This window comes from Emydura macquarii, unplaced genomic scaffold (assembly GCF_026122565.2).
Source record: "Emydura macquarii macquarii isolate MOO-44397 ecotype Brisbane River unplaced genomic scaffold, CSIRO-AGI_Emac_v2 contig_1551, whole genome shotgun sequence".
Taxonomy (NCBI): domain Eukaryota; kingdom Metazoa; phylum Chordata; order Testudines; family Chelidae; genus Emydura; species Emydura macquarii.
In genome coordinates this window covers 12,882,150-12,898,923 of record NW_027131688.1, presented here as the reverse complement: position 1 = coordinate 12,898,923, position 16,774 = coordinate 12,882,150, and the positions used below count along the sequence as shown (strand labels likewise).

At 38.3% G+C, this 16,774-nt stretch overlaps 2 protein-coding genes across 2 annotated transcripts in view; one reads left to right on the top strand and one right to left on the bottom strand.

Moving 5' to 3' along the window:
• DHRS7 (dehydrogenase/reductase 7) overlaps positions 1 to 3,959 on the top strand; it is a 36,895-nt gene extending 32,936 nt beyond the window's left edge. The window contains exons 6-7 of the mRNA XM_067554894.1: positions 1,732 to 1,947; positions 2,598 to 3,959. Of these exons, the coding sequence (XP_067410995.1) occupies positions 1,732 to 1,947; positions 2,598 to 2,636 (255 nt within the window). The 3' untranslated portion in view covers positions 2,637 to 3,959. The remainder of the gene's footprint in view (positions 1 to 1,731; positions 1,948 to 2,597) is intronic.
• A 143-nt stretch (positions 3,960 to 4,102) lies between these two features.
• PCNX4 (pecanex 4) lies at positions 4,103 to 16,220 on the bottom strand. Its single transcript, XM_067554893.1, is given in 10 exon segments — positions 4,103 to 5,370; positions 5,877 to 6,063; positions 6,388 to 7,442; positions 8,038 to 8,141; positions 11,948 to 12,311; positions 12,569 to 12,691; positions 12,844 to 12,944; positions 13,825 to 14,339; positions 14,431 to 14,610; positions 15,300 to 16,220. Coding segments are annotated over 10 exon segments (3,576 nt in total). The 5' UTR covers positions 15,995 to 16,220; the 3' UTR covers positions 4,103 to 5,118.
• Between the last annotated feature and the right edge of the window lie 554 nt (positions 16,221 to 16,774).

Sequence of the window (16,774 nt, the reverse complement as noted above, 5' to 3'; positions counted from 1 at the left end):
AGAGGCAAGAAGTTTGGTTCTACCTCCTTCCACAACCAATCACTCAGGGAGTCTCTTTCCTAGCTGTCCGTCCCAGGGTCCTTTTCACTGCTGGAATTGGAAAGCAGACTGATACCAACAGCTTCTGCTGCAGAAAACTGTTGCTGTGGACCATCTGCTGTGCAGTGCACTTAACCCTCCTGCAACTGAGAAATGAAGTTAAATATCCACTCTAAAATCCCGTGTGTTCTCTTAGTTTATACCAAATGATAAACCTTGTTTAAATAGGTCAGATTTTGGACTTAACTGGGTTTTAAAGAATGGTAAATATTTCACCTGGGTTTCAAAGGCTGGTAAATATTTAAATACATGCTCTGGTTACGATAAGTAAGATTGCAAAGTGTTCTGGTTGGCCTTTTTGAGTGGGAAGCGCCCCTGATACAAACGTGGGCCTCAGGGGGGTGGGGTTTCTTTTTGCAAAGGTAGGCCTCGGGCTAAGAGGGTCTCAGAAAGTACATTTAAAACATGTGCATCTAGCACACGTCTTTCACCTTCATCACAACCACAGACAATGCAGTAACTTAAATAAACTAGAACATCTATAAAATCCTGGTCAAGAGCATCTCCTTGCTTTCTTTCTATATGCTGAAAATATATGAGGCAATGCTCATATTGTACGCCGCCACTGGTACATCAGCACCATTCAGAAAACTGAGATTTAAAATGCATGTCAGTCACACCAGCGGCTTTAGAATTCTAGTCCTCCAGCCCGCCCTGCAGTGAGACTGCTGTCCCAACTTCAACCCCAGCAAATCCCGTTTTATTCAGCTTTGCTATATCAAATGGTCTAACGTTTGCGCTGGCTACTTCTCAGGGACTGGAGGCTGAATTTATTAGCACAAAGCGTCAATGTCTCAGCTTAACAGCCATCAGAAAGGGAGGAGCTGGCATGAAAAAGACTAGTGTGCTTTACTTATTCATGAAGCTTAACTGAAGCTGTTCCCACCCAAAACTCAATACAAGAATAATATTCTGGTCTGAGGAGGCTAGAGTGGCCCCCACCTCTGCAGAATTCATGTGGTACTGCTTTGTGGGGGAGAGGATGAAATGTCTGAATGTGTAGCAAGTGCATATACTCTGCATGGAGCCCAGCTCCATAAGGTGTTCCCTTTTCTGACAGTAGCAGGGTTAGGCTGGGGGGAGGGAGGGAATAGGGCACAAGGATTGGCTGCTATGCATGTCTTCCAGCTCACTGCCAGGCATTAGGGCAACATAGGGCCAGGTAGCTGTTGGGATGAAGCTAGAGCACCTGTAGTCACTCTGTAGGCTTCAGAGGAGAATGACTTCGCCTTAGCACACACATCTAGTTACTTTCAGGCTTTGGGCCCAGGTGTATTATGTAGGCTTCATTTGCCCAAAATCCTACAGTTAATATAAAATATCAAAACCAAAATGGAGAACTGTCCTCTGGCCAGCCTGCTTTGCCAGAAGCCACAAGAGACCTGTTTTATTTTCTTTGGGGATAGATACGCAATGAGCTGTGATCCATTTAAAAACAAAGTATAACTCCCCTTTAAACATGTGAGGCAGGGAAATGGCAATGAGGCAGAAAATTTGTTTTAAATGATACGTATAGTGCCTAAATGCTGTGATGATAGGTACACGGGAAATCCAAAGATAGGAGAATGAAGTAACTTTTTTCTCCAGGCAAAAGTTCACTATAGCGTTTCATCATTCCTTTTTTCTTTTCAGTCACTAGAAAACATCGGTGATCAGTCCCACAAAATGCCAACTGATCGCTGTGTTCGGCTAACTTTGGTCAGCACAGTAAATAATTTGAAAGAAGCCTGGATCAGCGATCAACCATATTTAGCCGTCTGCTACCTCTGGCAATATGCACCCACCTGGGCATGGTGGCTTATGAACAAGATGGGCAAAATAAGAATACAAAACTTCAAGAGTGGAGTGGTAAGCCATTCCTAACAGGGTGGTTTTTGTATATCCTTTTCTCTCTATATAGACTTTAGCTATCAATGTAGCTGCATTCTGGGTCTGCTGTTCATCTTCCTCTGTTTGCTACCACATTTGGCAACATACTAGACTGTGCAGCCCCATGCCCTGTGAGTTATTGCTGTTCAAACAGCAGAACAGTGAAGTCAGTGCTCTTATGACAAAACATTTCATTTCAGAAATGTACCTAGTCTGCTCTGCAGAAGTGTACTGAGTAACTGCTAGACACCTGGCCTGCACTGTGCTTTGTCACTATGATTATTATAAAGTGACTGGAGCAATATATTTGGAATTCAGACAGGCTGACAATCTCTCACTTTCTTGCAAGTGCTGCTTTTGTCACATTTGTGACTGAGGCAAAAGCCTCTTGCTACATAGAAAAACTTACATTAAGAAGGATAGGTTAAGCACACTAAAGTAAAGGTTTCATGTCTATACTTAAAGTGGTCCTCCTGTACAAGTATATTGTCCGTGTCTGATTGCATATTAATACAAATAGAATGAGCCTTTTTTAACTCCATCTTGCGTGGGCTTCCAAATCTAAATAAAATAGTAGAAAATGGGGTGGAAAACATTGCTCAAAAGGTGTTGTGTCCTCATTATTACAGGATGCTGATGTCTCCTACTCTAAAAAGAAGAATGCTTGAGGAGGAACCTGCACAAAACCCCACTAAACTAGACTAGTAGCTGGAGCAGGGGGACCTTTCTGTCTTCTAGTCATCACTGCAAGTTAAGGCCTGTGCTTTTTGTTTTAATTCCTTACTACATTTTTGCTATCATGTAACCTGATAAATGCAATATAATTTGATTGTAAGAATACTTTTTGAATAAAAACATGTTTCTAAACATATCTGTTTTACGCTCTTGCAGGGCTTTTTATAAATTTATTCCTTAGGTTTATAAAAACAAGTGGAAGGAGAGTGGAAGTGTGAACTTTCTACTGCCCTAAGTTTACCAAGTAGTTGGAAGGCAGGCTAGCAATAAAACTACTTGATCTGATTTCACCACTCTCACCCCTTACAGACTGCAACCAGCGCTGAGATCTTTCCCTTCCTGAAGCCTGAAAGGCCCAGGCCTTATAAGCTGGCTGTAGTAATAGCAGCCTGGGGCACAAAGAGGAGGGGAAGGGAAGACATCTCCTTTCCAAGAGCCATTAGTACGTATCAAAGTGGAGGAGTCTGCCCACAGAAGGGCATGGGCAGTCAAACAAGGTCAAATGTAGTACCTTTACACACCTAGATTGTCCAGCAGAGGCTGTCAACATGTCTTCACAAACAAGGCCTCACTACTGCAAAGACCGATGCATGTGTTTAACTGATTGCAATGACATTACTTGCACCTACTTCCAGTGCATAAAGTTTAAGAATGTGCATAGGTTTTTGCAGAATGGGGTCAAAAGATAGCCAGTGCCTGAGCTGTACCCGCTGTCTGTAAAATGGAACTATGGAAACAATAATGCAAAGTCAAGATGTCCCAATTCTTCGTATTGCCCATAGGATCATCCTTCCTCCTTTGGTGTTACAGCGCTGCCTCTAAGGAGAACTTCCCTTTGCAAGTTTTGGGAGGAAATTAAAGAAATTCATCTTATGACAAAATGCTGACTTCCCTGAGATCCCTGGACCTTCTTCCTTAATGTTCCAATGAAGGAGCCGCATTTTAAACAGAACAAATGAATTTGTTAGCAGCTAGACTCTATCGCACACTATTGGAAATGTGATAAGTAAAATACGAATTTTCCTTGTAAAGGAAAAGCTTTCACACCAAGTACTTATACATGAGGCCTCTCCAAAAAGGACAGGTATTTAGAAATTTGGCCACCCTTTCTAGCAGACCCAAGCGACTGAGGGATCCTCGGTTAAGAAGCTTCAGCCAAGTTCTTGGAACATTAACCAGCTTCTGACTAAGTAATGTACACTGTAATATGTTAACATTTTACTGTAACATTGCCTTTAATAAAATTTCAAAAAATATCTTTGCGGACTGAATCACACTGATATATAAACTTTCATCTACACTCTCACTCATATCTGTCCCTATTTAGCTGAGCACTGTGGAATACTGCAAATGAAATATGCATTAAAAAGATGGAACAGAAATTACTGTTGAAGCAACTACTCAGTTCTGACAGACATTTTTGTACCTGTAGTTTCTGAAAGAATGGATGTTTTACATTAGTGAATTGAGTTGAATGACAAACTTTTGCACTCAGAGGGTCTTCAAGTGCTATGGACTCCTACTAGTTAAAGTATTCATAATGACCTTTTTAATAAACATTGTTTCAGTATTAGAACCAATATGAATTTTCAAAACTGCTTCAGAAATAACGGTCAGTTCTGGCCTTTTAATTTAGCTCAAAATGTGCTCTAAGTGCTGTTACATTTTGTGCTAAAAACAAGAGGTTGGACACTCACTTGTGAAGTTGGGGTCGATTGCAGCAGTTCCCACATTGGAGTTTGTGAAACACATGGGGGTAGGTTTTGGTTAATCTACTTGACAAAGGGCTGGTCTACATGGGGGTGGGGAAACCCTGGAGTAGCTACTTGCACATCTATGGAAACACGCCAAGACCGCCTTGGTGAAAGGGCAGCTGATAATACACTTTAAATAAAAGGATTTACAGTTATACATTATAACAAGTGCTAAATATCAAACTAAATCAATATATAAAATCAATAAAAAATATGTCATATAAATATTCATCTGTACACATTGGTTACCAACTCTATGGCTCACTATACTACAAAGAGCTGTAACCTGCCTGTGAATGCAAGTCACCTGTCAAGTTATTAAAAAAAATGCACCACCAACTATTAGTGGCCAGAGCGAAGTTTCTCTTCTCTGAAGTAGAGAAGATGACTTTGGCTGCCAGCGCCAGAGACAACACAGAGGGAATGGGGTTTGGGTAGTTCCAGCAGTGAAAACAGTTTCTAAAGTTCTTGCCTCCTGCTAGCACCTTTTCTGTGCAAATTAGGTTTCCTTGGTTTGGCAACTGCCATTCAATGCCACTCAGTCAGATCTTCATATTTCTAGTTGTACATATGCAGCATTAGTGTTTTGGTTTCCTACATACAGATAGGAAATACAAAAACAAAACAAAACAAAAAAATAACCACCCTACAAATCCAGAGTCTACAACAAAGGCACATGGAGAGGTTCAGATGAATAAACTGGGTAGCCCAGGGGTGGGTCTGCTGCTTGCACAGTAAGATTTCTTAGGAGGACTGGGTGAGCTTGTATACTGTAGCGTTCTTCATCATCATTGGTAGCATACAGCAGCTCCCACGAAAGATTTGCCCATTGACCTCGGACAGCTTCGTCGTTCAGTTTGCCAACCTGCACTAACAATTCCTGAAGGGTAAGCACTCTCCCGGTGTAAACTCCCTTTGAAAGCAAAAAACAAACAAACAATCTTTCAGTACACTTTCTAAAGAATTAAGAAATGTTTCAGTTACAGAGCACAAAAGGGAATAGTTAGCATTCTGTGTACTGTCTTTTAAAAACTGCTTCTTTCATAATTTTAACAGGTGAAATTGTGGAGACTCAATTTAACAAGGGAGACTTTCAGTACTGCAGTGTTTAGTGTGAGATGAAAGGGCTACAGGCCTCTAGAGTCAGACTTTGCTGTTGCATATAATTAACTAGAACTGTTGAATCTTTAATGGCTGAATTCTTGTATACAGGAATATCTCCACGTCATAGTTATCAGATACTGCTGCATCTGCAGAACAGCTGTGTAGCAATTTCCAGCAGTACTAATATGAGATGTCAAGCACTCGTGTTCTTTGGATGTAAAGTTCTCTGTAAAGTCTCGAATGTAAGACAGACACTAAAATAATGAGCAATGGAAAAACCACATTAATGTTACTAGCTAGCATTTCCCCCCTTACCATGTTAGGATCATGTCCCAAGGAAAAAAGGTATGGCTTTTCTTGTAAAACTGCTTGTTGCCACTCAGTATCTGATACTAAACCAATGTACCAGTCAGTTTCATATTCTTCCAGATAGTTGATCAGCTCTTTGAAGTTCTCTACTGGACCCAAGCTTGCTTTGTCAACCATGAGCTTAAACGTGTATCTGAAAGATGCACAACAGAACACAGAGTAAGTACGCACTTCAGAGAGAAGACAAATTGTTATCAAAAGCAATGTAGCTATGATAACTCCCTTACAGGTTGTTGTAATTGTTTTAATTAGTTCAAACATTGGCACTATTGATTGATAATTGCAATGCAAAATATTTAATTTCAGAACTAGTTTGCTATACTATTTGACAATAACTTACTTTCACTTAGACGGCTTTAAACTATATGTAGTGAAGAGATATATGCTAATTCTGAAAGCACAAATGCTCTCTGCTGACAGTCTTATACTATGTTTTATAATCCACCTGGATTTTTACCTGAATGCTTTCAGAGCTAGTTGGAACAGCTCTGGTTTTCCAGTTAGCCAATCCAAACCAATAGACCATGGAATGCCACCTGTGTATGCTCTAAATACGTGACTAGGAGCAGGAACCGTACTGTCTAGTCCGAACAAACCAAAACAACAAGACAACACACCATGCACATACAACTCTTTCAAAGCTTTTTCTTTAGTAATGTCTTCAATGAAATTGGAAGGTTTTTCTTTCAAATGAAAAAAATCCAGTTGACTCAAAACAAAATGGTACCAGTCTTCTGGAAACCTCTGCCTCATCTCATTGAGTTTGGAAGTAGGTATGGGTGCAGTTCTCCACTCTTCAGGTATACTTAGCAGCTCAGAGTAGGAGCAGCTAAATTCAACTAAAGGTAAACTTACAACTTCCTGCTGCTTTCCTTTGTCTACAGCAGGGAGCCCAAGCGCAACAGCTTTGTAGAGTTTAGCGGCAGGTGCTGTCTCTTGCAGAGCACCAAGTGTGCTCTGCGTTTCTACTGATCCTGGAACAGACAAAAGCGTTTTTGGTGCAGTTTCCAATGGCTCTGGTTTTTTTCTCTCTTTTGTTCTCCTGCTGGGCTCAAGATCAAAAAGATCACTATCATCAGTCCAATCCTCAATTGTATCCACACTAAAGCTATCTTCATCCTTTATGGGCCTGGGTTTTTCTACTGCACTGTTAAATGCTTTGGGCTGGGTTAATTGAAATGGCCCTTCTTTGTTCTTGGCCATTTTGTCCAGCTTCTCACACATTTTTGATTTTTTATAGCAATACTGGACAAGCATCCATATAAGCACTTTAATGAAATCATCTTTCAGTTGCTTTAAGTTTTCATGTGAATCAATGATTCCAGACAAGACATTCCTGGCATCAGAATATAGTCTCACAGGTAGAGCAGCACAAGGGGTTAAAATGTTTCCAAAATGATGGTTGAGAGAGTGTCTCTCTGCATGCTCCTGGTATTCAAAGGCCATTTCAAAAACTTCATCCACTCTGTGAGCTTCAGCAGTGTGGCAGGAAGTTTCCTGCAATTCTAGCCCCTATAGCACAAATGGAAACAAGTCATCTTTGTCCATATAAACAATGCTTACAAATACTATTTTCTCGTATTAACAATTATTCCCAGCAACTAAAGAGACACTTCCATTTCTAATATTTCTGGCACCTATGGAGCTAAAAAAATTTTTATAAACATACTAAGACTGACTTAAAATATTAAAATATAGGCACAATAAATCTGAACTTTCTTTAGAACCTTGCATTTTATCTACAATGTTACCTTTGCCCCTTACAGATCTACTATATACAGTTGTTTTAAAACAAATATCTTGCATTACAGGATAAGCAAGATACAGTATTTCTATACTTGCTAATCTAGTAACTATCTATTGTTTTTTTCAACTTCTTTTATGTCAGAACTTGCCTATATGCTTCAGATTGTTTTAAATGTAATATTACGGATTTAACATTGCAAAACAAAGACCCCATCAGTTGCAAAACTATACTAAATTAGTTACACACCCAGAACATGTTAACCTTATGTAATGTAAGTTGTGTTAGTGCTATTGCAGGAAGTTACACAGAAACAAATGTGTTTCCAAAACATGACTAGGTAACTTTTCAGTAAATATTCACCTTAATATTAACACAGCAGTATGTGAAGCCTCTTTCTAGTACCAATATCCACATCAGTCTGTCCTGAAAACGGCACAAGTAGTGAGATCCAGGTAAAGAAAGACCTAAAAAAAAAAAGATGCAGAAAAAGTTAATCTTTTGATTTGTGTTGACTGGGATTTCTTCTACACAGTGAGGAAACTCTTGTATGAAATAGTTTGTGATCTGTGTTGTCCTGGCAACAGCCTAGCACATCTACACAGCAACAGTGATCCTGCCAGAACCAGTCTGGGCCGGCCAAGTACAGCACAGGTGTTGCTCCAGTGGATTCCTGTCTTCCTGATGTACATATCCCATAGTGCCTGCACCCACTACTAGCTGGGGCTTTCGGGCAACTTCCAAGCATGAGGCACTGCCTTTGGGGTTGGAATGGCCAGGAGCACTGAGGCAGCTGCAAAGCTTGTGGTTACCTCTTGCAATACAAAGAAACTATTGCATACTACACTGATTGAGCTAGAGATCTGTTCCTGGATATTACAACCACCTGGAACAACCAGAACTGTCAAACTTCTTGAGATACTTGGTGAATGTGTGTACATACACAATTTTCCAAGTGCTGCTTTTTGCCATACTTTCTTCAGTATAGATTGGGTCTTTGTGCATTAGCTTCCACAATTGTTGATGACATTAACCTTGTGTCAGGGCCAGAACAGAAACCAAAGCAAGTAAGGTGCAAATCTGGATCCAAATACTGTTTCCAGAACAATAACTATAGTACATTCTGAAACACTCAGGTAGTGTAAATAGAAATGATGAGGCAAACTGGGAAAAGTTAGTGGAAACCAAGTTAAATTTTCTTGCCTACAGGGCTATGTATAGACATATGCTTTTTAATACTACTACAATGTACTTCTACAGAACCTTTCAGCATAGCATCTCAAAGTGCTTTCCAAACATTAATTAGACTTCATGACAACCGTGTGAGATATTAACATCTTTATAACAAGAAAATGAAGTAAGTGGCTTGGTCCAAAAATCACACCGTTGAGTCTGGGGCAGAGAAAGGAACAGAACCTTGAGACATGAAGACAGAAGGAGACATAGATAAAATAAGTGAGAAATGGCAAAGGAGTGCAAGGTAATTAAATTACTCCAAAAGGAAGGTGGGAATGGGATGAAAGAGAAATATAGGAAAGAGGGCAGACTTCTAAAAGGACAGGATCTAGTTTGTTCCGTTACTCCCGATATCAGCAAGGGAGTATGCTAAAGATTAGATGGAGAAAGACATGCCTTGCAACTTTTTTCATTAATTCAGAATGTTTTTGGAGCAGCAGTGGACTCTGGAATAAGTCATACCCAGCATTCCTCAGCCAAAAGAAGTCCTAAGATGTATTGCTTTGGTGGAAAATCAGAGTGTACAAAAGGGAATTTTGAGACTCCCCCAGCAACAGAGAGTCAGGCTGGGGGAGGGTGGGAGAGGAGGAGGAAGAAAAAAAAAATGTGCAATTCAAGGAGCTCTGCTAAACAGAATAACAAAATATTTAAGAGAGTCCTTTTTGGCAGCCGCTACACACACAGCACACCCATTGATGTCAACTGGGAGTTCCACACAAGTATGACTGCAGAATATACCCAAATAAAAACATTAAAAAACAACAATCTTCCAGCCAACAGATCCTGTATTGGCCCCTCCCCAAAATAGAGTAATCATTGCAGTACACAGAATTTTCATTAGGGGAGGGTGAAGAAGAGAAAAACTGAATAAGACTTCATAAATGGACTCCCAAGTCCTAAATTAATAAACCTACATCCAAGGATCATTAAGAACTGTTTTTCTAATACATCAACTCCATAGTTAATCATTACTTGCTCAGTTGGAAGGCACAAAAGTTTTACAAGACAACTGCATTTTTGTCTAAATTACCTGATATGTAAGAGAGTTTGGGAATGCCAAAGTCATCCTTTATCTATTTAAGATTTTTCTAAAGTGCCTGTCACCATAGTTCCACAAGCACTGATAGTAGTAATAATAAGCTGTGCTTCCATGGCATTTTTATTTATGGATCTCAAAATGTTTTATAAATATCAATTAAACCTCAATCCACCTGTGAGGTACTATCATATCTGCTTTATGGATGCTTAAACTGATGCAGAGATGTTAAGGCTATATTTTGCAAGTGTAGCCATTTCTGGGTGTCCCATATGAAACTCTAATGGACTAATTTTCAGAGATGCTGAGCCCCCACAACTCCAATTGAATTTGCTGTTCCTGAGCACCACTAGGAAGAAAAGTCAGGCCCTAGATATCAAGTTGGGTACCACAAAAAACTGAGGCAACCAAAATTAGTGGGCATTTGAAAATTAAGGCCTAAATGACTTGCCTGTCACATGTCAAGTTAATAACAATGCTAGCATTTAAGAGTCCTGAAATCAAGCTTCTTGGTTTAGTCAGTAGATCGCCCTCACTCCCACTGAAACATCGCAGTGCTTTCATCTTCTCCCTTTCTATTTAGATGTTAAGAGGACGGGGTTAAACTTGCTATCTAACTACTTTTCTTAATGCTGGCCTTAGATTACAGTCAGCTGTCACTTCTCCAGCATATTTGTGATATTCCAAAACATGACAATGCATGTTCACTGCCAACACATCACTCATTTGCATCCTTGCTCATGTTCAAATGATCTTTGATTTGTACAGTGAATTTTAGTTTCCAAATGTTGTAAAATACAACCAGTAAAATCAGCCATTAGGTTACAACAGCTAAAATTTAAAACATATTCCACTGAGCTAATAAAGTGCATTTTCTTGCTACCATTACAAAGATTTTTTTAAAAATTTGTGCTAACTGCCAAAGCTACTAAAAATCCTTTCTGTAGAATAGTTTTTATTTTTAAATTAAAATAATGGTACTTAGAGCATTGTCACTTCATCATTAACTTATTTGAGAATCTAAAATGATTTCTTGCTTGGCAATGTCCATTCAAAGACTATCTTTTCTCTTTTTAATATTTAATCGGAGGCATAAGTGCCACAGCACTGCACTTTTATAGAAGCAATAGGGAAGATGTTCTCTTATTTACTGGCAGAGTGAAGTTGGAGTAACTGTAGGAAGCTTTCCCACAAAAGGAGAACCCCCACTCCAAGTCTCTTCAGCACTGGCACCAAAACCATCACATAGGACTGCTGACAAAAGTTTCTGCATTTATCTCTTCCTCAGAAAAAGAATGACTAAAGTTAGCTTCAATTATCTTTGAATACTAAGATGCCTCCTCTACTAGCCATCAGTGTAAGACAGCAAAAGTAAATACTCATAGCTTATCAGTGAGGCAACATAGTCTCGATTATTCTAGTTATATGTGTGGTGTTTTTCAGAAACATTCTTGCAATTTCAGCAATTATATTTTCTTCAGCTGAGGGGAAAAAAAGCTTAGTTTTTGCTGTTTTCTTTTAGTGTAATTAAAATAAATAAATAAATACATGCCACAATCTTTCATATACTTGCAAGGTCAGAAGGGACTGTTATGATCCTCTAGTCTCATATCCTACATAACACAGGCCATAGAATTTTACCAAGTGGTTCATGTATCAAACCCATAGTTTTTAGTTGAGCCTAGGTAGATCTTTTAGAATGACATCCTCTTTTGTTCAAGATAAGGAATGCCAAGTGCAACATGCTTTGCCACTACTTTGTCTTTATATTAAATCATAGCATTCTCTATTAAGAGAATGCAGCAAGGTCAGAAAACACCCAAATTCTTCTTAACCGAATAAGCCCTGGAACATTGCACTGTTTAAGTTCTAATCTAGATAGTGAGAAAATTTATTTAAATGAGATGTTGCAAATCACAACGTTCTTCAATAAAGACTGCACAGATTAAAGCATTTAACTACATCTGAAAACTCTTTTATACAGCTGCTTAGTTTACCTACCTAGACTACCAGCTGCTAGTGCAGATTGCAGTGCAGCAGCCAGACTCGGAACCATCTGCTGGTAATACATCGTATCGGAACAAACACATGCTGTTGCACCCACAGGTCCTGGCCAGCTGCGGATAGGTCTAGGAAACCCAATAAAAAATATTGGTAGAGTGAAGAGCGGCAGCAAGGGGGAAGAAAGTAGTGCAGAGACAGCTATGAAGCCCAATACAATTGGGAAGAAAACAATGTTGAGTGTAATTAAGGTGGCAGTGGATTTCCGACGTTGCTTTTTCTCCGTCCAGGACGTCAAGAGAACAGCTACTGCAAACTGCAGTTTTGAGATCAACTGAAGTAATCGATCCCGAATGAGACCAGCCTGTTGAGATACATACAATAATTAAATATTTTCATTAGGTATCTGGTCACATTGCTAGAGCTCTTTCAGGTTTACAATATTTCATTTAGCATGCTTAATATTATTTTAACATTAATTATTATACCAAGAGAAAATCCATGTCTACAGAGTTTCAGTCTCATAGCCATAAGTCCTGAGCCCTAATTTTGGAACAAGCGGGGAAGAAAAGAACTGGAAGCAATAGCTAGCTGCTTAATCAAAATTAAAATTAGGTTTACCAGTAAGAGTCTGATTCCTGTATCAAGGCTTCTGTTCCACCACACATTTGTATTAAATAGCAACATCTGCACTATCGATACAATCACCATCTCCAACAAGGCGTTCTCTGTATTTTGCCAAACCTAAAATAGAGATTGATTATTTGTTGTATCAAGCATCTGCCCTGTCTCCCCCTTCTTGACCTGGAGTATTTCTTCCAAGTCATTGGTAATACTTATTTCTTTTGGAAAAGTTTTCTTCTACAAGATAACAAATTAGAAACGTTTAAAATTACCATTCTAAAGGTTCTTGTGAATCCAATGCAAATAGATACAGAATGAAGACTTTGTAGGGAACTGTCTAATTAAATAAATGCTATCATAGCAAATGGAGACACTGCAATTACAAAAAAAAAAAAAAAAAAAAGAGAAACATCAATGTTTTTCTTTGCAAAGTCTACAAAAGTCCATAATTTGGCTCCAGATCCTACAATGACTCATTGCAGAATGGAAATCTTAGTTTGTGAATGGAAACTACCTCCATTAAGCCAGTAATTTTTTTCATGAACTTTCCTCTCCCCCTCAAAAAAAAAAAAAGTTAAAATTAGGTGACATTTTCACACCAAAGGCCCATTCCCACAAGTGCTTATGCCTATGCTTAATTTGTGATCAGTTTCTCTGAAGTTAATGGGAATACTCATATGAGTGAAGCATGTGAATAAAGACTGCAGGATTATGTCCCAACACTGGTAGATCTACACAAATAAATTCACCTGGACCGAATCTTTGTTCCACTGAAGTGAGTGGAAGATGTGCTATTGATTTCAATGGAAGCAGGAGTAAATCTTTTATCAGGAAGTTACAAGGAACAAATATTCTGACTTCCATTTTCAATTCAGTTTTCTTTTGGAATTATTTTATGAAAGTTACAGCAAAGATTTTCAAAAGTGACCAGTGATTTTTGGTTCCAAACATATACTCCTTAAATGGACCTGATTTTCAAAAAGCACTGAGCATCCAAAATCTGAAAGTCAGTCCCTTTAAAAGCTTCTCAAGCTGAGCACTCCAAAACTGATGTACCCTCAATCACTAATCACTTCTGAAAATCAGGGCCATTACTTTTAGTCTTGTATACACAATTAAGTAAAACATCAATACAAACTTTCAACCATTTAATTCTTCTGAAAACGTACATTTTAACTCACATAGAAATGTTATTGCCATGTTTTAAACTTTCTTTAAGCATCTTACATATAGTATATAGTAGGTATTCCTACCTAGTGTTAGTAAAATCCTCCTGACAACACCAACTTTCATAAGCCTTCTTTGCGTCTCCATGAACACAGTCACAGTCAAGATATCCTTTGGATAAAAAGGGTTTCGGAAGATTCCAAACAAGTACACTCCCTGAATCTCTCTAAGAATCCACAGAGCTATAAGTAATATGATCAGAATGTAACTCACTATAGCCTGGGGACTAGCCTTGGAAAATGCTGAAAAACCAGCAAAGTGATGCAGTAGGCTGGCTTCTATGAGAGCAAATGTCAAGACCGTCAAATAGAAAAACAATTCCCTCCACCCAAACTGACTCCTAGGAACACTGGATATATTCTTAGACTTGTTGGAAGCTAAATGGCTCATCATGGTGTGCTTGAAGGCTACACCAATCTCACTTAGGTTAAGACTGAGTATGAAACCAAATCCAGTCATGAAGAGGACCACACCAAGAGTGCTGGGAATGAAATACGACGCTATAGCTGTTCCAGCAGAAATGAGAAACATTACTAATAACCTGCGAAGGAGAAAAAAAGAAAGATTTGCTTGAAAAGAAAAAGGTTATAAACTACACTGTTCTATTTGATCATTATGTAAATAAAATTTACCTTTTATTACTTGACATGGGTGAACCTCCTAGGCCAAACTCCAACACTTGTTCCATTCCCCATAGACAGAGTGCATCAAGTGGGGGCAGAATCCCCAATGCCCATAAAAATGGCAAAAATAGAAATATGATATGCAAAATCTGGTTTGTCTGTTCTAAAACTGGTATGTTAACAGTAAACCTGGATGAAAAAGGAAATGTATTGACTCCTATGAAAGGAAGATACTGTATATATAATGCACTATTTAAATTTAACACACACAAATTTAGAAGTATAAAAATTATGTCCCATATTCAAATGCCATAATATTCAGACTTTTTTTAAACACAAAAATAAATATACTTAAATTAATGCTTGGATATCATCAAACGGACAACCAGAAACCCAAACTTCAAATCCAGATCCAAATATTTCTGAAGTTCAAGTGTTTGTACCTATATATCCAGATCAGACCTATATTTAAAATTACTATACTAGGTACCAATCTAGAAAAATGTATTTTAAGACATTTAAAATCTGTAAAAATATATTGCTCGATAACTGATCCTTAAAAGGATGATGAGGCAAACAGTTACTTCCAGTAGTACTGAATTTAAGACTGAGGATGACCATTTTAACTATGCTAAACTTGTAACTTCTGTCTTCCTCTTAACTTATCTTGAAAGCTATCCGGTTCCTAATTTTCTATAAAGCAAAATAAAAGCATTAAGTTCTAGTCTAGTGTATAATTTTCTAGGCTTTTTCTGGATTTTTCCAACTGACTGACATCTCTAAATACAAATCCTTCAGGAAAGTTATTTAATTGCATCTACCAAGAAACTGCATACATAAGCCAACATTAAAGTTATATAAACATTACAAAAGTTTACCTATGTGCAAGATCCACTGCAATAAAGACAAAAATATAGAAAGGTCTCATCAGAGCAGTAATTTCATAAGTATCCAGTGCTTGGAAAGTAGCAGTCTCTGTAGCTGTGTTTATGATTAAAGAATATTCTCCTATACATACAGTCACCCATCCAAACACAAAGATCACAACAGTTCCTCCAATGTTACTGTACAGCAAGGTTATTCTGTTTGGCAGCAAATACCAAGTTCCTAACCCACACATTACCCCAGCAAGAAACGAATGAAATACAGTGTTGACTATATATTTCTTGCCTGGAATAATAAATTTAACTGTCTCTGAACCCACACAGCTGGAAAATTCATACTCATCTTCATCCCTTAGGGTATTCTGAATTTGCATTCTTTCTACTGTCACTGTTTTCTGTCTCGCATACAGATTTGTCATCTGGAGAATAAGTGCTGTAACAAGCATAAGTCCTCCTGAAAGTGCTGCAGTGTAATAGTCTTTCATAATGTCTAACTGGTACAAAAGTGTTCCTACTCCTCCCAAAACCCATGGTGTCAGGAAAAGAATGATCTGATTCACATATATGTAAGGTGGAGCACAATAGCCTAATTTAAATCGGGGACCTCCCAAAACAGTCTGTGGAAAACGCTTCAAGAAGAACTCCTGTTTGTAATCATTCAGGAGAGGTACATCCGGACCCATTCTCATTACTCAGGAATCTTAGATGAGTTCCATCTTTCCTGTAACACAGCAACTGCAGATAAAGAAAAATAAGGTAGTGTTATTAAATGCCACATTCAAAACTTCACTAGCAGATAATAAAGATAATTATTTTGTCCTGTTTTCATTTGTAAAATCATAGTGGAATTTTCATGTTATTAACTTCAGTGGACATCCATCTGTTTGCAGAACACACAACTTCAAGGAGTGTAAGTAAACAGCTAAAATGGGAAAAAACTTTACAAAATATTTTTAAATACAGAATATACTGACAGTTGCAGAACTTATGTGAAGAATTATGGAACTAATTCAAAATGACATTTACTCTTTGTAGTTAATCAAATTAATTGTTTACCCTCATGACAGAGCACTTGTCTAGAATTGGAATTTACATCTAGCCCCATTCCAATTAATGACTTAAGCCTTGATCCACTAAACCTCAAAGAGGAGGCCACCTATGTCCAGGAGGAACCCTACCAATTTCAATGAGGATCCATGTGGGTGCAAGGGTCTAGCCACATTGAGTTATTTGCAAAATTAGGGCCATTTAAATCAAACATAGAACATCTTAACTATAAAAAAAAAACTAATAGTGGCATCAAAGCCCTTTTCAGTTATCATGCCTAGGAGCCTTAGTCATTGACTAGGACCCAGTTAAGCTAGATGCTTCGCAAACTAAGAACAAAAAGATGGCCCTTGCCTGAAGAACTTACAATCAAAGCATAAGACAAGAGACACATGGAGGAGAACAAGGAAACAATGAGACAA